The 23902-nt window shown below is 49.8% G+C and overlaps 1 protein-coding gene across 1 annotated transcript in view; it reads left to right on the forward strand.

Moving 5' to 3' along the window:
* LOC135815033 (dynein axonemal heavy chain 6-like) overlaps positions 1–23902 on the forward strand; it is a 109281-nt gene that overhangs the window by 83825 nt on the left and 1554 nt on the right. The window contains exons 56-69 of the mRNA XM_065328258.1: positions 23–150; positions 10941–11070; positions 11639–11753; positions 12309–12445; positions 12803–13724; positions 13896–14100; positions 18540–18645; positions 19053–19313; positions 19625–19816; positions 21038–21234; positions 21739–21832; positions 22106–22297; positions 22483–22717; positions 23440–23633. Coding sequence (XP_065184330.1) covers positions 23–150; positions 10941–11070; positions 11639–11753; positions 12309–12445; positions 12803–13724; positions 13896–14100; positions 18540–18645; positions 19053–19313; positions 19625–19816; positions 21038–21234; positions 21739–21832; positions 22106–22297; positions 22483–22717; positions 23440–23633 — 3108 coding nt within the window. The remainder of the gene's footprint in view (positions 1–22; positions 151–10940; positions 11071–11638; positions 11754–12308; positions 12446–12802; positions 13725–13895; positions 14101–18539; positions 18646–19052; positions 19314–19624; positions 19817–21037; positions 21235–21738; positions 21833–22105; positions 22298–22482; positions 22718–23439; positions 23634–23902) is intronic.

The raw sequence follows: 23902 nt of genomic DNA on the forward strand, positions 1-23902 counted from the left end.
TGCTGTGTGACTCCACGTGCAGAATGTACCCTCGGTCATTGACGCCACGCTGAAGATATTCATTCAGAGTTCTCAGAAAGCCAGGGACACCGGTGCAGTTGTGTCGTTCAGCGACGGTATCACTCTGGTTGACTGCAATCCAGCATTCGGGTAAGTGAAAGTCATCATGCAGCTCAGGGCCGGCGCAAAGTGTTTCAGAGTGGTACGGTGACTACGGTCAACCATCTGAAGTGCTGGGGGGGGGGGGGGGGGGGAGCGGCTCGGCTCTGAAATCTAGAGCCCAAATCAATGCAGTCTTACTGTATTGATTCATGGGGTGGCTGGGGGGGGGGGGGGGGGGGAGTGGTACGGTCAATACCGTAGTGACCATAGCGTGTCCGACGCCCCTGATACTTGCAGAGCTACAGCCCACTTAGGCCCAGCTTTCAGGCAGGGAATATAATGGTGATTAGCATTCCGCGCACGCAGACGGCATGCAGGCAGGCATACATCATTAGCATTCCGCGCACACAGACGGCATGCAGACAGGCATACACCACACGAATAAGGCTAGGTTGTGTTGGGTAAGTACTGGTGACGAGGAACTGGTTGGTCTTTGCCGCAAGGTAGGCACGAGCCCGTGAGGCTGCGAGTGCCGCAGAAAGGCAGAAGCCCGGAGGCTGTGATTGCCGCAGGAAGGCAGAAGCCCGGAGGCTGTGATTGCCGCAATGGAAAGGCAGGACCATAAGGCCATAATGCCGCAATAGAAAGGCAGACCAGTTATGAGTGACTCGCCACCAGGTTTATTGTACTTGAAGTAGGAATGATGCAATGTAGTATTAATGGTTAGTGGTGGGATGGTGGGTCAGCAAAAGACAAAGGCAGCAGGATGCAAGTCGGGCATGAGCCAAAGCAGAGAAGACTCAAAACTGAGAATGGCAAGGAGATGTGCCACGTTGCGGACTCGGACCCGATCAAAACTGAATTAATTATTGTGATGGCGTACGCATAAATTAATGTGATGCACAGCAGGCGGTCTTGCCGGTCGCGGCAAGGCGCGCTAAACAAGTGCCGCGGCCAGAACCGTAGAGGGCGCTGTAGCGCAGCAGATACGTAGTTGCGAGATGTGCGCCTACGCTAAACTGAATTCATTACATGAATACATCATTAGCATTCCGCGCACGCAGACGGCATGCAGGCAGGCATACATCATTAGCATTCCGCGCACACAGACGGCATGCAGACAGGCATACACCACACGAATAAGGCTAGGTTGTGTTGGGTAAGTACTGGTGACGAGGAACTGGTTGGTCTTTGCCGCAAGGTAGGCACGAGCCCGTGAGGCTGCGAGTGCCGCAGAAAGGCAGAAGCCCGGAGGCTGTGATTGCCGCAGGAAGGCAGAAGCCCGGAGGCTGTGATTGCCGCAATGGAAAGGCAGGACCATAAGGCCATAATGCCGCAATAGAAAGGCAGACCAGTTATGAGTGACTCGCCATACCGCCAGTACATACCCATACACAACAGTATTGCAGTGCAGCATAGCATAGTTCATTATGAGGGAATTGTGTGAATTGAGAAACATCGGTGTCAGGGAGATAATCTTACTGAGGATAGTTTGCTGGCCAGCGTTCGGGCCGATGACGGTGGTGTCCGGATGTAGCGTAGGCATGCATCACTGCGCCACCGTCCCGCGGAGCGGATCTGGTGGTCGGGGACGCCAGCAAGGGCAGCAGTGGTAGCGGCCCCGATACGGAAGCTGTGGCCTGCATAGTCCTGCCAGTTTGCCACGCCGCTGGTGCTAAGCAGCGTGCGTACGTGGGCTGTAAAAGTGCTGCGGTTGAGGCGTTGCCCGTTGGCCAGGATGAACACAGCACTGCCTGGACGAGCAGAGGCGGTTGCAGTGAGGTAGGTGAGCATGGCTCTCACAGCGCAGTATGGCGGCACCGCTGGCCCGATCAGCACCGTCGTACCTTCCCCGGACGGGTCTGTCTTCGAGCGTGGTAGGTGCACATGGAGCATCCCTGACTCGAATGTCAAACAGCCGCGCGTAGTAGGTGCTTCTAGCAGTTCACCGCATCTGAAGAAACCAAAGAACACGGCAAGCATAGCAGCATGCAGGCAGCGCTTGTCGTGAGGGCACATGGTTGGAGCAGCTAGGCAGGTGTCAACCAGACTGCAGAGAATAGGAAACGTGATTGGCAGCCTGGGGCGGACAGCGGCTACTCCATGGCAACGGCAAATACCGCGTACCACTCGCTTGAGGAAGTGCGCGCCCTCGGTCGGGTCGACATAACCGAGCTCCAGGTGCAGGTTCTTGATAGCACTGAGGTAAACCTTAATAGTCACTGGTCTGACCGACTGGGTTAGGGAGGCAGCAAAACTACTCAGCATTAGGTCTGAAGCGGGAAACGGGGACCATCTTTGAAGTTGGCAGAACTTGAGATACTTAGATTCGCCGGCGGAATACGTTCGTCTGGTGTTGTCGGATAGAGCGTGAGCAGCATATCGTGCTGCTAATTCGTCCGCGGCAGTTAGAATGACTGGAACAGGTCGGCTGTCGCCCGAGCTCCCGGAACCGCCTCGCGAAACGCCTGCATGTTAAAACGAGACAGAGCATCAGCGGCTTTGTTAGTGCATCCTGGAATATGCTTTGCTGACAGAATGAAGCCAAAGTTAGCGCACATGAAGAACAGCCGTCGTATCAGGTCCATGACTGGGGGGGAGCGGCTACAACCATTGGACAGGCATGCCACTACGGCTTCGTTATCGCAGTACACGAGTATGCGGAGCTTGCGCCATTCAAGGCCCCAGGAGGAGCAAGCTGCGGCAATGGCGAACATCTCCTTCCACTCGATGGAGTAGTCGGCTTGTTCCGGCAACCACTGTCCCTGGATCCAGCGATGGCCATAACATGCGCCCCAGCCGATCGAACCGCTGGCATCAGTAAACAATTGGATGTCGGGAGACGGGGTCCAATTTGGCATATGAAAGAAGGACTTTCCGTTCCATTGCGAGAGGAGGCGTTGCCACCACTTCAGGTCTTCCAGGGCCTCGACTGAGAGTTTGATCTTATAGTGTGGCTGACTGTAGCGGTGACAAATATCCCAGAGTCGGCGCATGAATGTCCGACCAGGTATAATTACCCGAGCTGCGAAGGAGAGTTTTCCCAATAGTGAGTCGAGTTCGCGTTGGGTCATGTCGCCACGGTTGACATACTGGTCGAGCAAGGTGCGGAGATCTTGCAACTTGGTGTCTGGTAGCCGGGCCTCCAGTCTGCCACAGTCCAGCTCGATGCCCAGGAACGACAGCACTTGAGCTGGACCTTCCACTTTGTCAGGTGCCAAGGGGACTTGGACATAGTTAAAACAGCGAAGCAGGATTGAAGCACGTTGGTTCGCCACCAGCTCCGATGGAGAAATGCAAAGGAAATCATCTAGATAATGGAGCAGGTCGGTAATAGAAAACTCATAGCGAGCAATCCATTCAAGGCAGTCGGCAATAGAGTTAAAAATGGCAGGGCTGGAGCGTAAGCCAAAGGGGAGCACAGTGTCGAAATAATATTGGTTTTGCCAGTGAATACCTAGCAGAGGCCAGTCTTCCTGCCGCACAGGTACAATGCGGAAAGCACTCCGAATGTCAAGTTTGAAAAGATAAGCAGAACGACCGTACTGCATAATGGCATCGATCGCGTGATCAATAGTGATGTAATGCAAGCTGAAATCTTCACGTGAAATTCCATCGTTAACACTTTGACCCTCTGGGCTAGAGAGATGGTGGATTAAACGGAAGCGGCCGTTCTTTTTCGGAACGCAGCCAACACCGGAGCAATGAAAAAAAGGAAAAAGCGAGGAGGAAAAAGGACCTAGCAGTTCAAAGCGGGAGCAACATTCTTGCAGGTATTTGGTAATAAAATCGGGATGCATCCTCGCAGAAGGTAAGTTAGGGGAGAACATGCTGCTTTGGCGTGGGCCATTGAAGCCGATGTCAAAACCATACGTAAGGCCATGAAGTACATATTTAACAAAAGCTTGATCGGGGTGTGCACGCAGTAAGGAACGGAGGCGATTAACGTGAATAGGTGTGCGGCAAGTGTGAAAGAATGTAGGGTGTGTCCGGAGAATGCTACTATCGAGATGCAGTTCATTAAGCTTTGTTCTGCCGCTGGTTGCCAGTGGAGAAGCGACGCGGGCAGGAGGGGCGGGCATGTGCGCCCTCACATTGGGAGCAGACGTGGGCAAATTTACAGTCGGTGTTGGAGCATCGACCTTGCTGGAAATTCCGGCAGATCTCTTTGCCAGACTTGGTGTAGGCAGACCGTGGTGCAAACTGCTGGTTTGGTACTCGGGAGGCACGAAAAGGGCACTGGCTACCCGATGGAGGGTGAGTGATCCGGCATGTGCCACACTGCGGGCGTGAGCGGCCTGTCATTTTCAGTTGCCAGAGATTGCCGTCAATGGCGTCCCAACGCTTACTGGGGTCAAGAGAGATTGCCAGACGGAACTCCCGGTCATATTCGAGCCAGGCCTCAGGATAGTATGAGGAGTTGGCCGATACAATGGTGGCCTGATATGCCATCAGTTCGGAGAAACGGCTGGGTGCGTGCGAGCATAGTACGAACATATATCTGGACCAGGCTTCTAGCCATGTAACCAGGTCGTGAACATGCCTACGAACTTTCTCGACATGCCCGCCAGAGCTGGGATCCAGCAGCTCAACAGTCCTGGACCCACTGAAATTCAACTGAATCGTGTCACGCTTTGGTGCCCCAAGAGCTTCCGGTAACAGTGTATTCAAATCAACACACTCACCTCGCAAAATCCTCTCTCTCACGTGAGACGGCACGTTCAGTGGATGAGATAGAGAGCCAGCACCCGGACCAGTTGGCGCAGCATTTCCGGTGGGTACGGCCATGGCGGGGGAAGGCTGCGAGGATCCGATGGTGGCAAGCAGTGGGGAGACCGTTTCTGCCAGGGCGGCGGTGACGGCTTTCTGGACTTCGTCAGATATAAATTGCTTGAATTGTCCGCCGTCGAGTGGTGAGGCAGCGTTACTCGGCAGCTCGGGGTCCGCAGCCGAAGAAACAGGTGGGTCGGGAACAGGGCTAGGTGCTGCGCGACGGGTTCTCTTCCTGGTGCCCGACATGACTAGGCAATGACAGTTCGGTCAGCAAAAGACAAAGGCAGCAGGATGCAAGTCGGGCATGAGCCAAAGCAGAGAAGACTCAAACTGAGAATGGCAAGGAGATGTGCCACGTTGCGGACTCGGACCCGATCAAAACTGTATGGTCCCTGCCTAGACCATACAATGATCTAATCATGCAGTTTATACACACACGTAACTGGCTCACTCTGAACTGCTTTGAACTCGGAATGTCATTATCTTCAACCAGACTCAGCTGCAGCAAGAGAAGACTGCCTCCGAACATCCCAAAACCAACTTCACACGAGCATGCATCTCTAGTGCGCATGCTCGTGAGAAGTCATAATAATATGACTTGACTGAGGGACACAACAATTCCCCCACCACTAGAAAAAGACGAACATGGAAAACAGTAATAAGAGTGGTTCAAATACGTATGGATGGCTACTATGCGAGTGTCTGATCTGCAACCAATTATGTCATCATTCGCTATAGAATTATAACCGATACCCATGGCTGACATAGTAACTATTCATGTATTTATGACGGCTAATACCTATAATTATTTGAACTATTTACAGAAACAAGATTTGTGTACACATTATAATACAGTTCATGACCACTGCAGTAACTGGAAACCACTACTTGGCTTGAGTGCGGTACCGTTCAGGTATGACAACCTGGCGGCCGGACCGGGTCGTACTAGTGTTCTGACCAGGTGTCGATGGTGTTGGCATTCTAGACTCAGACTCACTATCCGTAGGTATTGTCGTGGTTGTTGGTGTAGGGCTGACTGTTGACTGACTTGATGGTTGTTTCTCAGCGGTAGTAGGACTTGAACTTGAAACTGTACCGGTAGAAGAAACACTGGGACCAGTATCAGCGGATGACGATGGAGCCTGATGCGTCGATTTAGGGGGAGCTTCAGCCACATCCTCCCTCACAAACTCAGACAAAGGAACTGAACGTGCTCTCAACTGGTTGCGATGACGCTTCCACAAAGCATCCTGAACTTGAACTTGGTAGTTGACTGGACTGATGACTGACACGATGCGACCTGGGACCCACTTTGAACCATAAGAGCCAAAATTTAGAGTGAACACAGCGTCGCCTGGTTGGAATTCTGGGGTCTTGTTCATGTTGCGTTCGTAAGCGTCAACAGACGGTTTGGCGGTCTGTTTTAGCGTGTCAAAACGGGTACGTGGTTGACGCATCATAAGCATCTCAGCTGGTGACTTGTTGTTTGCTGAAGGGGTTGTACGATGTGACAGGAGGAAGCGTTGTAGCGTAGCGTGTAGGTCACCCTGCGTACCCATGGCTTTCAATTTTGACTTGAAAACCCCAACATAGCGTTCTGCTAACCCGTTGGTTGCCGGATGTCCAGGAGCGGAACAAGTGTGTCGAATGCCATTCTTGTGTAGGAATGATTGAAATTCTTCACTCGTGAATTGTGAGCCGTTGTCCGATACGATGTGATGTGGTAGGCCAAACAAAGCGAAGACACGGCGTAAAGCAGCGATAGTAGTAGCGGACGTTGCACGGTCCATAGGAACAATATCCAGAAATCGAGAATATGAATCAACAATGACAAGAAACATCTTGCCCATGAAAGGACCGGCGTAATCAATATGTAAGCGTTGCCAAGGTCCCGTCGGCCATGACCAGCTACCAAACTCCTTCGCTGGCAGGCGTGCTTCAGCTTGGCATTCCGGACACTGAGCGCAAACCTGCTCCAAATCTCTGTCGATACGAGGCCACCACATGTAGCGACGTGCCAAGCGTTTCATACGAACTACACCTGTGTGTTCATAGTGAAGATCGTTCAGCAAGAACTCACGTAATGATTCTGGAACAATGACACGATCGTTCCAAAGAAGGATATTGTCAGACACAGACAACTCCCAGCGCTTCGCAAAGTACGGCTGTAGAGTTTGATCAATGGTTTCCGGCCACCCATTCAGTACATGGTGCCAAACTGTCTTCAGTATAGGATCCCGTTGCGTTTCGGTAGCAACTGTGTCCGCATTAATGACTTCGCTTTCAATGAATAGTACCTGTTCATCAGCTACCTCGTCGGAGCAGGGAGCGCCAGGACCAGGTTGGCGCGACATGAAATCAGCGAATGGGTTTTGGCGCCCTGGGATGTGCTTGATAGAGTAGTCGTATGCCGCTAGGGCCAACTTCCATTTCTTGAGTCTCGGTGACACCAAGTACGGAACGCCGTCTGTACACCCAAGCAGTTTAACAAGCGGCTGGTGGTCTGTTTCGAAAATGAACTTGCGACCGAGAAGGTACTGGCGGAAAGTAGTAGCTCCGAACACCACGGCAAGCGCCTCTCGCTCGATGTTAGAGTAGTTCTTTTCCGCCTTGGTCAAAACACGCGAGGCATATGCAATGGGACGGAAATGACCAGGTCGCTCTTCTTGCAATAGCACCGCTCCTAGACCTACGCCTGAGGCGTCAACTTGGACCTTGATGTCCTTCGTAGTGGAGTAGAAAGCCAACGTTTCAGTGGCGCAGAGTGCACATCTGATTGCGTCAAACGCGTTGCTCTCACTAGACTCCCACTTCCACACAGCATCTTTTTTGAGTAAGGCGTACAACGGTGCCATGATGGTGGCAAAATTCGGAATGAATGCTCTGACGTAGTTCGCAGAACCGATGAACGATTGCAGTTCACTCACAGTAGTTGGAGGTTTTGCGTCTTTCATGGCTGTAGTGCGCTCGGCTGATGGCGATACACCCTCCGCTGAGAATGTGTGCCCCAAGTAGGAGATGCTGTCAAGCATGACTTCAAACTTCTCGAGTTTTAGTTTCATGCCGACTTCTTGCAGGCGCTGGAGAACTTTCACAAGGGTCGCTCGATGCTCGTCAGGTGTTTTGCCCGTAACCACAATGTCATCGATGTATACAATGCATCCATCGATGCCAGCCAGCACAGTCTCCATGGTGCGCTGAAAAATGGCAACAGCCGAGTGTACACCGAACGGTAAGCGCACATATTCAAACAAACCACGGTGAGTATTGATAGTGGTGTACTTTCGGCATGATTCATCGAGCTCGAGCTGGTGATACGCCTGCTTGAGATCGATTTTGGTGAATTTCGTACCGCCTGACAATTTAGCGCGGATCTCAGCGATTGTAGGTAGCGGATAGCTTTCCAGCGGTGAATGTGCATTCAGAGTGCGCGAGTAATCCGCACAAATGCGAATCGAGCCATCCGGCTTTTTGACCGGAACAGTTGGCGTTGCCCATTGTGAATATTCAACTTTCTCGAGAATGCCATCGCGCTCGAGTTGATCAAGAGCCTCATCGTATTTCTCAGTAATTGCAAATGGGACTTTGCGAGGCTTGAGGAAAACCGGGTGTGCGTCGTCAACACGCAGGTTGACCTTCATTGTGTTTAGTTTGCCCATTGAGGTAGAATCAAACAGATCTGGAAATTGGGCCATAATTTCCTCACGCAGTTGAATTTGTGCCACGGTTTCATCAATTCTAGTTTTGACAGAGAAGATTTCATTCCATGGTAATTGAAACAGTTGTAGCATGTCCCTTCCCAAAAGGGATGGTCCCGAGACATCTACAACTCTGAGCTTAACGGGCGCTGTCGTACCATTCAAGGTGACATTCATTTCAAGCTCGCCCAGGCAGGTAATAGGCTTATCAGAGAAACCCCTCAACAGTACGGTGGATTTAGGTAAGGTAGACAGAACCCCACCCAGCTTCTCGAAATCCCGTTTATTTAGTATGGACACACCACTGCCAGTATCAACTTCCATGCGAATAGGGATGGGTACCTCATTGATTACAACATCCACAGCAAACGGGGGTACGCTGCCTGTAGTATCACGTACAGTATACATTGGAACGCTCTCACCTGCGTCTTCACAGTCAGAGTCGGAGGTAGAAAGATCCTCACCCATGACATGGTGACAGTCACGCTTGTCTCTCTGCAGTTTAGTACGACAAACCTTCTCCAGATGCCCCCGTTTGTGGCAGTACCGGCACTCGGCGTCCTTATGTCGACACTTGTTTGCCAGGTGCATATCCGACCCGCAGCGAAAACAACGCTTTCCGGACGCCATCGGCTGCTTGGTGGATCGACGTTCCTTCGTCATGTGTACGGGAATGTCCGTGGGAGACCCGATCGACGCAGAAGCAGCAGAGGGTGCAGTGAATTGTTTTGAGTAGGAAATGGCCAGTTCCTCCTTGCTAGCCAGGTCGATGACTTTCTCAAACGTGTCAATATCGGACTCCTTGGAGAGTAACAATTTCCGTCGTATCGTCGAGCTTGCCATGCCCGAAATAAACTGGTCCGTGAGGGCTCGGTCACGATGGGAGCCAAATTGACAATCGACAGCAGCACGCTTGAGTTTATTAGCAAAATCGACTGTAGTTTCACCCGGAGCTTGGGAGACTTGGCGAAACTGAAAAGCGGCGGTGGTTGGGGTAGTGTTCTTTTTGTAGTATTTCTCCAGTACAGCACAAAGCTCGTCATACTTCTTTGACGCGATCTCGTCAGGTAGGATCAGGGATTTCAAGGTTGAGTAGACCGTCTTAGAGAGCAGGGAAATTAGATGCGCTGTCATTCTCTTCTCCGCTGCTCTCTTTTCACCAGAAGAGGCATTGGACGCCACGACACCAATACTATTGGCACAGAAGAAAAATTCAACGCGTTCGCGATAGTCTTTGAAATCACCCCCGTCGAAAGGCTCGATGGTGGCGGCGTAGGGCAAGTAAGTATTCGTCGCCATTTGTATGGTCCCTGCCTAGACCATACAATGATCTAATCATGCAGTTTATACACACACGTAACTGGCTCACTCTGAACTGCTTTGAACTCGGAATGTCATTATCTTCAACCAGACTCAGCTGCAGCAAGAGAAGACTGCCTCCGAACATCCCAAAACCAACTTCACACGAGCATGCATCTCTAGTGCGCATGCTCGTGAGAAGTCATAATAATATGACTTGACTGAGGGACACAACAAAAACTGAATTAATTATTGTGATGGCGTACGCATAAATTAATGTGATGCACAGCAGGCGGTCTTGCCGGTCGCGGCAAGGCGCGCTAAACAAGTGCCGCGGCCAGAACCGTAGAGGGTGCTGTAGCGCAGCAGATACGTAGTTGCGAGATGTGCGCCTACGCTAAACTGAATTCATTACATGAATACATCATGTAATGATGATGTAATTGGTCCTACCATGCACTGTACTATAGGCTGTATGTCCACCACTCTAGTGTGATGTACTGGACATGCATGCTACTCATGTTTTTAATTTAGGGGTGAAACGGTTACCCTTTAAGGTTACAAATGGGTACCTGGCTTAACGGGCGGGTTATCGGATACTCTTTAGCAGCCAGTAGTAGCAGTTACTATACAATAGCCTTCCACACTTCGTGCCAGGAGGACATGCGAAGTCATGGAATTCACAGCAAATACACCACATCGCGACAAGCGCAGCACGTGTACTTACTGTGCTACATGCAAAACCAGCCAAAATTGTCATATGAAGTAGGACCGAACAACCAACAAGTACATCGAACCGTGCGACTGTCCAAGCCAGCTACCAATGCCATACTGTACCATTGTACACGGCTAACGGGTACTTGTTTGCTAACGGAACAGCAGCTAAACATACGGGTACCCGGGTACCCGGATAACCCCTTTCACCCCTAGCTTTTATACATGCGCTCACTGCTCTATCTCACACCTCACATTAGTCATAACTAGTGCACGGTTGGCTGCAGACAGCCATAATTATTCCATTCACTTTTTTGGTCAAATCGGATGATAAGTTGCGATTTTTCTGCACAGGATGTATCTGGTGAGTGCCGAAATGAAACCTAACTACTTGCCCGAGGTCTTCTGTCTAACCACTGTCATCAACTTCACCATTACTCTCGATGCTTTGAAGGATCAGCTGCTGACAGATATCCTGTCTTACGTAAGAGCCTAAAAGTCTCTGTTTACTCTATCTCTCCCTCTCTTTCTCTCACTTTCTAATGGTCTCCTCTCTCTTCCTCTATCCTCCTCTCTCCAGTTCCTCTCCCTCTCTTCCTCTCTCCCTCCCCTCTCTCCTTTTTTCTCTCCTCTCTCTTCCACTCTCCCTCCCCTCTCCCCTTTCTTTTCTCTATTCTCTCTGCTCTCTCTCTTCTCTCCTTTCTCCTCTCTCTCTCTCTCTCTCTCTCTCTCTCTCTCTCTCTCTCTCTCTCTCTCTCTCTCTCTCTCACTCTCTCTCTCTCTCTCTTTCTCTCTCTCTCTCTCTCTCTCTCTCACTCTCTCTCTCTCTCTCTCTCTCTCTCTCTCTTTCGCTTACTCACTCGCTCCCTCTATCTCTCTCTGTCTGTCGCTCTCTCTTTCTCCTCTCTATCTATCTATATATCTCTATTTATCGATCTCCACGGCATGCTGCTATGTGTTAGATGAAGTTTATGTATACTGTACCTGCGCAGTGTGTCCCGGTCACATCCACTGAAAGTTCTTGTTTTACTTGGCCTGCTTGCCCTACTTAGGAAATGCCCGAGCTGGAGAAGCGGCGGCCAGAGCTGCTGCAAGAGATATCTGCATTGCAGCTGGAGTTGGAAGCAGTTGAGAATCAGATGCTGACAGTCTTCGAAGAAGGTGGCAGTAAGTAATTGCCACTATCAAGTTTCACCATGCCGTATTGAATCCCTGCCATTGCACTTCCTTGCCAGTATAGGCGATGGGAGAACACTGTACTCTTGAGTTCAATTTTGGACACGGTGAACATATTCATAGTTTTAACTTCTTCACAGAACCTTAATTAATAGTGTTGTATTATTTCCGGTAGGAGTGCTGAATACTGGGATATTGTTGATGGACATACCGTATTGTACCACGCAGTGAACGCTGGTGGGGCTGATTGGGCTATTAGAGAGGTTGAACTTCACGTTATTTCTGACGTGACACACAGTTTCATGTCAAAATTGGCGTAAAACTCCAAATTTCGACATGAGCTGCAGGTTATTCACGTCGTTTTCCAACGCACGAGCCAAATAACGCGAGCTCAACTTCCGCGTTGCGTCGAAAATAATGTGCAGCTTAACCTCTCTAGAGTGTATGTGAATTATGGCTTGCGTGGATGTTCTAGGCTAGCACTTGCCCAGGCTCTTGGCTGAGTGATGGCATGTTTGATGACTGGTGTCTTGCTTGCTGCCCTAGGTGTGTTGCTAGAGGATACCAGTGCTGTGGAGCAGCTGATGCGTTGCAAGGAGACAGCCAGCAACGTGGCAAAGAAAATGGAATCGGCCGAGAAAGCACAGTTGGAAGTGGAGAATGGACGGGCGTATTACAGAGGGGTAAGGGTGGAATCAATGTCGGCTTTGTGAGGCTCCTTTTGGGATTTTCGTAGAGAATGGTGTGAATATTAACATTATATTTAATATGAGCCATTTGTTGACATAGCGTTATTGCAATGATGCTGCACTTAAACGTATATGACTGTGCACCCCGAAGCCTTGATCTTCATTTAGTCCACGGAGGGTAGACGTTCGAATAGTTTCCAGTCCATGGCTTCAGCACACTGTATGATAGCACTTGCACATCAATGCTGCATGCCCTCATAGGAAGAGTGAGAATGGTAGACATGTTAAACTTCTAGCTTGTTCCTGGGCTTAGCTTGATGCTTTCTGTACTTGCTTGTGTTGCTGTGGTAGATTGCGAAGCGAGGCGGTGCTGTTTTTTCCGCCATCCAAGACCTGCCATCATTATCAGGCCTGTACCACGTATCCAGCCAGCTGTATCGAAAGGGCTTCATCGCCGCCGTGCTCAAGGCTCGCGAGATCGTGACGGAAACCGACGAGACGCGACGCGACACGATCGTCGACATCTTTGTGGCGGAGGTCACACGTGTGGGCTTCGGCTTGGTGCTGGGCAGCCTGGCAGAGCAGCATCAGCACGTGTTTGCACTGCTCGTTGTTGTGCATGTTCTGCTGGAAGACCAGGTGGACAAGAAGCAGAGCTCTCTGCTTTGGGAAACGCTAATCCAGGCACCTCTCTACGACAGCAAGCCCAGCATTGGACGTGGTGGCGAACACGAGCATCTCGCGGGCCATCAGTCGCTGGCGGAGGTGTTCAGTGCTGTCCGTGAGCAAGGGGGAGAGAACACGGCAGCGTTTGTCCCATTGTATGCTGGCGGTGGTGGTGGCCCGGCAAAGCCACCCATCAGCTGGCTGACAACACGCCAGTGGCGGCAAGTTCAACATCTTGACGCTAAACTGACGTTTGCCTTCAAGGGAATATGCCGCCACATGTTGACACATCCAACATACTGGGAACGGTTTGTGGAGGGCAGCATCAACACAGTCCAGTGGAAGCTAACGGCTGCAGATCTAGCAGGAGCAGCTGCAGCCGGCGCTCAGGATACCAGAAAGGAAGGAGATGTGGTGCTTGATGACCTCTCGCCCTTGTGCAAGCTCATTCTTGTTCGCATTCTCCGACCAAACTGCTTGCTGGAGTTTGTCAAGGACCTCGTGCCAAAAGTACTGGAAATCGATGAGCTGCCATCACCCTTGACTCTGTCGGAAACCTTTGACATCTTTGACTACCATACTCCACTCATGCTTATCGTTTCTGAAGGTTAGTGCTGTTGTTGTTGCCCCCTGCTGTTGTTGCCCGGTGCTGCTGCTGCTGCTACGGTGATTATTGTGTGCCAAGTGCAGTCTACCATAATGTGTGTACTGTGTGCTATTACTGTGCTCGTTGTCTCACATTGGCTGTATGAACTGTACTGCTATCCTACATATGTAGGTTCTGAGGCAGTGAAGACAATCCTGCGTGTTGCCAAAGCTCAAGAGAATGCAGTATCAGTTGTGAGCCAAGCCGTCGGCTGTAATGGTGGCCCACTGGCTGACGAACTTATCCAGAAGGCCAAAGAAATTGGAAACTGGGTAGTGCTGCAAAACTGCCACACGGCAAAGTCATGGATGGATAGACTTGATCAAATTGTAGCCCGGTAAGCCAACCTTTTTGTTCTTCGGATGGCGTGTTTGTGCTTGCACCATACAAATGTTACTGTTGTTGCGTCGCGGATTGCTCTTGTATGCTGGTGGAATTCTGAAATTGCACTCTGAATTGCTGCAGAAAACTTCTAATAATCCTGACATTCTTATTGTCCAAACATGCCGCTGACCACCCACTGCACAATATGTACATACCAGGTGTATGTCAAAAAACTCACATTGTCACACAGACATGTAGCACTGTAAGACTAGATAGTTTAAAGGGGAAGTATACCCTAAAATCAAATTTTCACCAGTTGTAGTCTTCGGGGTGCTGAGTCCAATGGTCTTGGTCCGAGGAAGCCGATACGCTCCCTTCTTCCTTTATTCCCAATCGAACTCGCGCACTTTCACCGAAACTGGGTGACTGCGCCCTACTAGATAGGGATTTATGCTTTAGTGACGTTTCCATACAAATCCCTATCTAGTTTCGGTGGAAGTGCGCGAGTTCCATTGGGAATAAAGGAGGAAGGGAGTCTCTCAGCTTCCTCGGATCAAGACCATTGGACTCAGCACCCCGAAGACTACAACTGGTGAAAATTTGATTTTAGGGTATACTTCCCCTTTAACGTCAATTATTTAAGTTAGCGATCTCCGGATTTTTGTGGGTTAGCCCCCGTCCTTCACACAAACAAGTCAACAAAGCGGCATCTTTGGATTGAGGGGTGCTGGTTTCGAAACAACTGGTTTGAAGCTCAAAGTAGAGCTGCTGTTAGCTCAAAGTAGAGCTGCGGTTAGCTCAAGGTAGAGCTGCGGTTAGCTCAAGGTAGAGCTGCTGTTAGCTCAAAGTAGAGCTGCGGTTAGCTCAAAGTAGAGCTGCGGTTAGCTCAAAGTAGAGCTGCGGTTAGCTCAAAGTAGAGCTGCGGTTAGCTCAAAGTAGAGCTGCTGTTAGCTCAAAGTAGAGCTGCTGTTAGCTCAAAGTAGAGCTGCTGTTAGCTCAACGTAGAGCTGCAATGCTAAATGGATGTAATATAGCTCAAGGCAGAGCTGCAGCAAATAGCTAGAAAACATCAGTTGTGAGAGTGGATCCGATCAGTGGGTACGATAATCATAATGATTGTGTGAATAAGTTGGATAGGGAGGGATGGTGGGAAAAGCAACACTGCGGAAGCACGATCTGCTGTCTGGAGGAACACAACAGGGCAAGCAAGATTTGTTTTCTTTTCAGCAAAACGGGCTGAGTGCCATTTGTGATTACGCAGCAAAGCAAAGCGCATGACGTCAGTCTTGAAGGCAGCACAGAGTAATGCAGTGCGGTGTATGCGCTAGTTCGGATTGTTGCTAACGAGTACTAGCGCAGCTAGTACCCCATTAGCGATAGTGCTGAAACGATTACATTTTTTCCTTGGTGGCTCAGCTGATACCATAACGATCGGCTTATCGGCTAAACGATTATTTTTTTCTTTGAATTGAACCCTTGCTTGTGGTGGCGTTCCCATGACGGATGCGGAAAACTGGGCTTCCAGCCGAGTCTCACGCGAACCGTGAAATTTTGTTCAACAAGTTTCTTTAAAAGCAATCGTTCAAAAATAACCTTCCAACAGCAGTATATGTACATGGTATATGTACATGGAACTGGACAAACCGGCTGCAGTAACTATCTAGTATCTATGTACAGGATTAATAGCAGATTGAGGATTGATAGCATAAAATGTCTGTGAAGCGCCTGAGCATAGCAGCAGATCAGGTAAGCGAGATCTCGTAAGACTAAAACTATTCTGGTTTGTCTGTCAACACATGAGTTCATTCTTCATACAAGTACATGTAATGGTGCAGTGTGCACGATTGCAGTGTGGATTGCTTGAATCTCTGCAGGTACTGAGAGAAGGCTTCACACAGCAGGCAGCGATGGCGTTCCGTCGCTTTGTGAGTAGTGCACCCGCAGCAGAAAACACCACTTACGATGGGACTGAGGACCCAGGCACGGACAAGAATTTCCTAGCAAGAGGAACAAGATCAGGGAAGCGTGTTGCGTTTACTTGCCACCATCGGAGAGGGTCGCTTTCAAAGTCCACTGCCTCCTCAGTGAAGAAGACGGACTTCTGCTTCTCTATGTTCTCTGTGGCGCAGCTGGTACCAGGTGACTCAGATCGAGCTTCTTCTTGCCCTGGCCGTGCAGACATGAGCAATGCCAAGCTACTGATAGCCGGAGATCGCTTGGCAAAAGGCTCGACTTCAACTACGCATGGGGAATGCCTGCCCTCTCTGACTTCTACAGCGGCGTCAAGGACAAGGTCCCGCACTTCTTCTCGCTGTGACTCGTCAAGAAAGGACAAGTTGCGGAAACGCGGGTCCAGTGCAGAGGCCATAACTGCAGGTGATGACATGTTCAGATTGTTCATAGAGAACTTGTTGGTCAAGCTGTCGCGCAACGCTGCTGAGAATGTGCGCGCCATACCAGAATCAGCAGAAGTCGTAGTATACTTCGCTCCAGCCATCAGCTGGTGGATCACGGGAAGTTCCAGGGAAAGTGTCACGTACTTCTGTCCGCTGGCAATGGTGGTGGCGAGCTCAAACGGCTTCAGGATGCTAGCGAGTTGCACTGCCAGTGCCCATTGCTGGTCTTTCAGAAGAAGATCGCGGTGTTCTTTCTTCGGCGTGACTGCGCTGTCGGAGAGAACCACAGCCAGTGCAGTGCGCAGCTCCACAAGTCGCCGCAGCATGAAAAATGACGAGTTCCAGCGAGCGGCTACATCCTGGAGAACAACCAGAGGTGGTTTGTCGGAATTCAGCTGCAACTGCTTCTCCCGCAGGTTCTCAGCCGACACTGCAGACTGCTTGAAATGGCCAACCAGTTTCCGCCCTGCAGCCAAAAGACGCTCCATGCCATTCGTCTTAGCTATAGCATGGCGGATGGCCGTTTGCAGTCTGTGCGCCATGCACACGTGTCCCATGATGCCAACATCCTCATGTAGCAGTCTAGTGGCAGCTACCATGTTGGGAGCTTCATCATGGGTGACACAGCTGACCAAGTCAGGATCCACATTGAAGCGTTGCAGCACACACTTGAGGTGCTCCGCCAGATTAGCTGCAGTGTGAGAGCCGTGAAACTGGTCGGTCTGCAGAACAGCACCACGCAGATTCCACTCGACGTCAATAAAATGGACAGTGTACGTAACATAGCTGTGGGTAGCAACACTAGTTCACCCGTCCGTTGTGAGTGCAACTCCGCAGTTTCCTTCTTTTTCCAGCAGCATTATCAGATCTCGGACACCCGTTTCGTGTCTTTTCTTCAATAACGTGGTAACGTGCGTCCGTGACGGTACCTTGTAACAAGGTTCGGTGAACTTCAAAATTTCTACCAGTCCGACATCACCGACGACGGAAAGCGGGCGTACGGAATCGACGATCCAGTCCAGCAACAAGTCCGTCAGCTGTTCGGACCGACCAGATGAACACGGACGAGACTGAGGCGATGCGTTTGTTGCAACCCAAGAGCTGAGGGTGCCCTTTGCCTGCGACTGAGCTGCCTCCGACGATGAGATAGGAGAAGCGGGCGCGGGATGCAGCTCGCCGAATTTCGACGGATGCGCTGACTTTAGGTGCGCCAACAAGTTACTCGTTCCGCTCTGCCTCGAGTATGTCTTTGTGCACAGTTTACACGAATGCTTATCTTTCCCGTGCTCAAAGTAATCCCAGACGCCAGATCTACATGTAGGTCTACGAGAAAAAGTGCTCCTGGAAGCCATGATCGATTGACAGAACGGAAAACACTTGAAACTGAAGACCACTTCCTCATGACTACTCACAGCGAGTCAACACCAGCCCGCAGCTACTAGTACTAGTACTACTGGTACCGGTGCTACTATAAGTGACACAGTTTGACACAGGATTCGAACTGAGCATACCCTACCGCATGTATCAAAACTGACGAAAGCAGTTGAAGGCCGCGGCTTTCATACGTTTCTCAGACCACACGCTTGTACATCGATGCTGCAAGTACGTGCATGTGTCTACTTTCAACACTTTCGACACATGCACGCCTAGCGCGAACCATTCAAAAGGGGAAAATCTTGTACAGGGAGCATGTACCATTCTACTCGTTTAGCCGATAAAATCGAAATAACCGCTCGATATTTTTCTTATCGAGTATTAAAGTAACGAGTAATCGGTATAATCGTTTCAGCACTAGTTAGCGAGGTGAAATTCTAACGAATTCTGTCTCAAAACCGCCAAATGACTGTACATGTACATATCGTTTTGCACATAACGACTTCAAATGTTAACGATTCTTTCAAATTCTTAAACTCGTTAGAACTTTAATGTTCGTTAACATTACTGGTCTTAAAGTATAGACATGGATTTCGCACACTATGAGCCGGCAAGTACAGGCATGCTCAAGCTGAACCGTGAGTCGCTGTGTACGTGGCGGCCAATGTTGCTTTCACTACAGGGACGTTGTGAACAACGAGAACCTACACCCGAACTTTCGCTTGTGGCTGACCGTGGAAGCAGTGGAGTCGACTATGCCGCCAACAATACTACAGAACTGTGCTAAGGTAATGCTGCAGGACATGCATGTGCATGTGCATGTCGTGGGTACATACTACATAGCAGTCACGACTCACCCATAGCAGGATATGCTCACCCATAGCAGGATATGTAACATAAAAAGTTATTTACTTTGCAGTACTGTAACTCTAGCTGATGACCCTCACGAGTAAACATTCTTGGATATAAATTTCTGTCTGTTTGGTTTGCGAATTCAGATATACGATAACGACTTGTATAAAGACAGCCAAGCTTGCCTTGCAATGTTGTGCATGTACCAGTAATGACGACGCAACACATTCTATTCATAGCATGTTTTTGATTCCTTCGTGTCCTCGTCGATAATGATGATCACTGGCATCGGGTTGCCAGGCGAGCTCCAACTTTCAAAGTCTTTTCTTGTCCCGCCATCCAGTACACTATGAAGAGCAGATCTGGGTTCTGCGAGAATGTACAGCGCCTGCTGGATGGTGGCCGGGGCATGTACCTGAGCAACGAGAAGTTTGAGGAGATCGGCAAGGACGAGGAGGATGAAGACCGGCAACAATGGAAACAGCAGTGGAAACAGCTCATGTTCAACATGTGCTTGATGCACTCTCTGCTGCTCGAGCACAACTCTGGCTATCAGCAGATGGCGTTGAACGAGGTGTACCAGTTCACGAACGCTGACTATGCGGTAAGCCCTGCGGCAAAGAAGGTGGCACTACTGCATATTACTGATGCTTTTACGATGTCACATGCAGTTTGACTAGAATGTTCTTATTGTGCAATCCAGTAGATGTGAGTAAGTGAACATCAGTAACTGAGTGTGAGCCATCACGGCATAGAAAATGCACATGTAGGTGGCACAACGAGTCAGTACCCAATATCGCTTGGAGGCATGATGGCTCCTTCTGGTTTTTCATGCATGCAAGTCAAATTCTGACTGTTGACGGAAAGAACAAGCACTGATTCTTGCTCTCTGATTTTCTCCTGTATTCACTGCAGTCCTCGTGTAAAACACTGTTGCTTGTGTGTCACGCGCACAAGCAGGTGCCGTGGAGAACGTTTGAGCACCTCATTGGTGCTGTACTCTACGGTGGCCGCATCACCGATCCGCGGGATCATGTGACCGTGCAGGCCACACTGCGGCGCTTCCTATCCGCAGCGGTGTTTGAACCAGACTGGAAGGTTGCGGGGGTAAGTACTAAGCGGCCAGTGTACTGGCCTGCAGTGTGTGCTGCGGCCAGTCTAGTGATGAAGTAGCCACCAGGTTCCTTCAGTGCACCAGAGGATGAGCCTCGCCCTCTTCCGGCTCTGTTGTAGTTTATAACTTGCTGTTCACTTTTTTTTAATTTCATGGTTCTTTGTGTTAGCTTGACATCCTGTTGGTTTTTGTCTGAGTGGGCTGATGACTGTGTGCTGATGACTGTGTGCTGATGACTGTGTGCTGATGACTGTGTGCTGATGACTGTGTGCTGATGACTGTGTGCTGATGACTGTGTGCTGATGACTGTGTGCTGATGACTGTGTGCTGATGACTGTGTGCTGATGACTGTGTGCTGATGACTGTGTGCTGATGACTGTGTGCTGATGACTGTGTGCTGATGACTGTGTGCTGATGACTGTGTGCTGATGACTGTGTGCTGATGACTGTGTGCTGATGACTGTGTGCTGATGACTGTGTGCTGATGACTGTGTGCTGATGACTGTGTGCTGATGACTGTGTGCTGATGACTGTGTGCTGATGACTGTGTGCTGATGACTGTGTGCTGATGACTGTGTGCTGATGACTGTGTGCTGATGACTGTGTGCTGATGACTGTGTGCTGATGACTGTGTGCTGATGACTGTGTGCTGATGACTGTGTGCTGATGACTGTGTGCTGATGACTGTGTGCTGATGACTGTGTGCTGATGACTGTGTGCTGATGACTGTGTGCTGATGACTGTGTGCTGATGACTGTGTGCTGATGACTGTGTGCTGATGACTGTGTGCTGATGACTGTGTGCTGATGACTGTGTGCTGATGACTGTGTGCTGATGACTGTGTGCTGATGACTGTGTGCTGATGACTGTGTGCTGATGACTGTGTGCTGATGACTGTGTGCTGATGACTGTGTGCTGATGACTGTGTGCTGATGACTGTGTGCTGATGACTGTGTGCTGATGACTGTGTTGCAACAGAAAGTCATTACAGTTTATTATCATGCCTGTGGTCTACTGAAGGCATCAGCTGGTCTGTCTAACTACTAGTAGTTGGGGAGAAAGGCGAGTGGTAAATTTACAGAAAGGCGAGTGGTAAATTTACAGAAAGGCGAGTGGTAAATTTACAGAAAGGCGAGTGGTAAATGTACAGAAAGGCGAGTGGTAAATGTAGTCCATGAGACCCAACGGTAAATAGTGTTTCTCTTGCTGCTTAGATTTCACTGCACATGGATGCTGATGCCACTCTGCAAAGTTGTAGAGACCTGGTGAGGCCGCTGGGTGACGCAGACATCGCAGCTCTGATGGGCCTGCCGACGTACGCGCCGGCCCTGATGGCCGAGAAGCACTGTGCCGTCTTTGTTGAGGATCTGAAGAAGCTGCAACCGGAGTTCATCATGTCGGCTACACTCAGGTAGGAACTTACCCTGCACGTTGCTGCACAGTGCTGAGGGCTTGTGCCCCTGGCTGGTAGCAAAGAGAGGTCCCATATACAGGCAACAGGCAACATTTTTATGATGCAATGAGTGGTGTTCATGAGTGTTTCACACATCTCAAGGACCAGTGACGGGCGCTGTGCGATCTGATCTTGTACAAAACGCAAACCTGGTATATGTGAGCAGACATGCATGATGCACTGACACCTCTGTATGAACACTGGAGCGTTGGATCGTAAAATGATGTCAACTTGAAATTCTGTCCAGACAGCACTGTGTGGTTGTGTACACTGGCTAGATGACAACATGTACCGTAATGTACACATGAAAAGGGATATCAATTCTTCATGCACATACGCCAGTCTTGTCCAATCCAATCACTGGACAAACAATCACTCTGTCCTGGCCAAATTGAGTGAACTTGATAAGTGATACTACTAACATCCACTAACAGTCTTCTTCATCTTCTTACTGCCACACAGAGCATCAGCGGAAGACACCGAGAGATACCTAGTCAAGATGTTATCCATCATAACCGATGCCATTCCACTACCACTCCACCTGCAAGCACCAAAGGTATGTATCTGGTGGCGGCATCTATTCTGGGACGTGTTGGTATCAGTGTGCCTGTCGTGGGCATTGTTGATGGTGTTTCTAAGCTGACGCATGTGTGGTAATCGGAGAGGTTGGTCATCTCTATGCATCAGCGCCACCACCTTTGTCATCATTACTCACATGTGTATGTGTGTGTGTGTGTGTGTGTGTGTGTGTGTGTGCGCGCGCGCGCGCGCGTGTGTGTGTGTGTGTGTGTGTGTGTGTGTGCATGCGGATTTCTGTTCTCTTTTGCAGTCGGAAGACACTGTTGGTATCCTGGAGCGTTTCCTGCGCTCTGAGTGTCAGCAGTACAATGACTTACTGGCGTTGATCACACGTGACGTGCAGTCACTACAAGCCACACTGCAGGCCAGCAACCCGTCCAGTGCGTACCTGGACATCCTTGCTAGGGACTTGCTTTCAGCCAGAGTACCCGACTGTTGGAAGGTTTGTGCTATACTGTACACGTACCTGACAATTATCAACATCCACATGCGCTGCATTGAGTTTGTGATAATGGGTCTGATCTAGGGTGGGCCGTGCTGATACACGCTGATGTCGCAATTCGTTTTGGTTTGTTTGTTGCACTTGTTTGTCCAATGCATTGTGCGTGTGTGTGTGTGTGTGTTCAGATGGCATCGTACCCTACATCACTGCTGCTGGGAGCATGGCTCAGCAATCTGAGCAAGCGAATGACCTACATGCGAAACTGTGTAGGTCACTTTGCGCTGATTGTACGATCACAACAGCAGCATCAACAGCAACCGAGTGTTTTCTCCCGCAACCCGCGCGGTGGCCCCAAGGCCAGCGCTCTCATCCAGCAGCTTAGCTTTATCTACTGGCTCGGTGGAATGTTCAAACCCAAAGGTAACGTTACTGGCCGATGGGCATACAATGTATATACTAGTGACTTGAGTGGCAGCCTTTCGTCACTTTTAAAGTTGTATGTCTACACTGCAATTTCAGCATGGACTGTTCATGCGCATAGTCACTTGCTTGTCCGTATGGATACACACCTATTAGTAACGTTATGCAGAGCTCGCTGACTTGTCAGTTTGAGCACTCTGGCCAGGTGTGTTCGGGTCTGGTTTAAATCTGGCTTTGGAAATTTATTTTTCATTGCTATCAGGTTCGACCTCATTTTCTCTGTACTGCGCTGATGAGTCCACAAAGGACGAAACTTTGTGGAAAAACTGTTCTGTCCGCAGATTGAGTATTACAGTCCATTTCAAAACTATAGACGCGTAGGGTTTTTGAAATATTTCAAATTTGGCTGGACCTTTTTGAGAATAGTTTTCGGAATATTGCTCAGGACCGCTCCACAATTACTCATATAGTTTCTAAACGATTGGATAACAGACGCCCAATTTGGAAAAATTTATGCACAAAGTGATCACAGATTTTATGTGGTATAGATGCTGGCATAACGGTTTTTGCCTAGGTACGCGTCTATAGTTTTGAAATGGACTGTAGTAACATTATGTGTACTTGCCAGTAACCCTGATGTGGTTCAGAGCACACTTACCCTTGCTTTGTAACCCTGATGTGGTTCAGAGCACACTTACCCTTGCTTGTCCGTGTGCTTGCAGCTTTCCTGACAACTCTCCTCATGGAGTATGCAAACCGATCGGGTACACCCATGGAGAAGTTGCAGATGAAGTGGACAATCAAGGGCATCATCACTCCGCAGTTGAAAAGAAATCAATTCTCAGAACGCAAGGGCCAGTCGGTCCCCGTAGACCTTGGCAAGGCTCAGCAGAAGTCAGCAGCAGGAACACATCTGGTAATACTTCTTTTAGTTTATTTCCTTACAGAAAGAAGAGTGGATGCATGCAAGTTTCTGGACTACCTGTGCAGTGCAGGCATTGTTGACTGCCATTGAAAAGCATGCATTGACCCTGGACATCAAAGTGGGTGGGTTGTACAGTGCTGGCAACTGAAATCTGACCCCCGGGACGCCGGGGCGCCGCCCCGCCCGGGGGGGTGGGGGGGGGGGTCGGATTTCAGTTGCCTGCACTGTACGTATAGGAATGGGTGCATGAAGAGTTTAGA

The sequence above is a fragment of the Sycon ciliatum genome, chromosome 4 (genome assembly GCF_964019385.1).
Source record: "Sycon ciliatum chromosome 4, ocSycCili1.1, whole genome shotgun sequence".
Classification (NCBI taxonomy): Eukaryota; Metazoa; Porifera; class Calcarea; order Leucosolenida; family Sycettidae; genus Sycon; species Sycon ciliatum.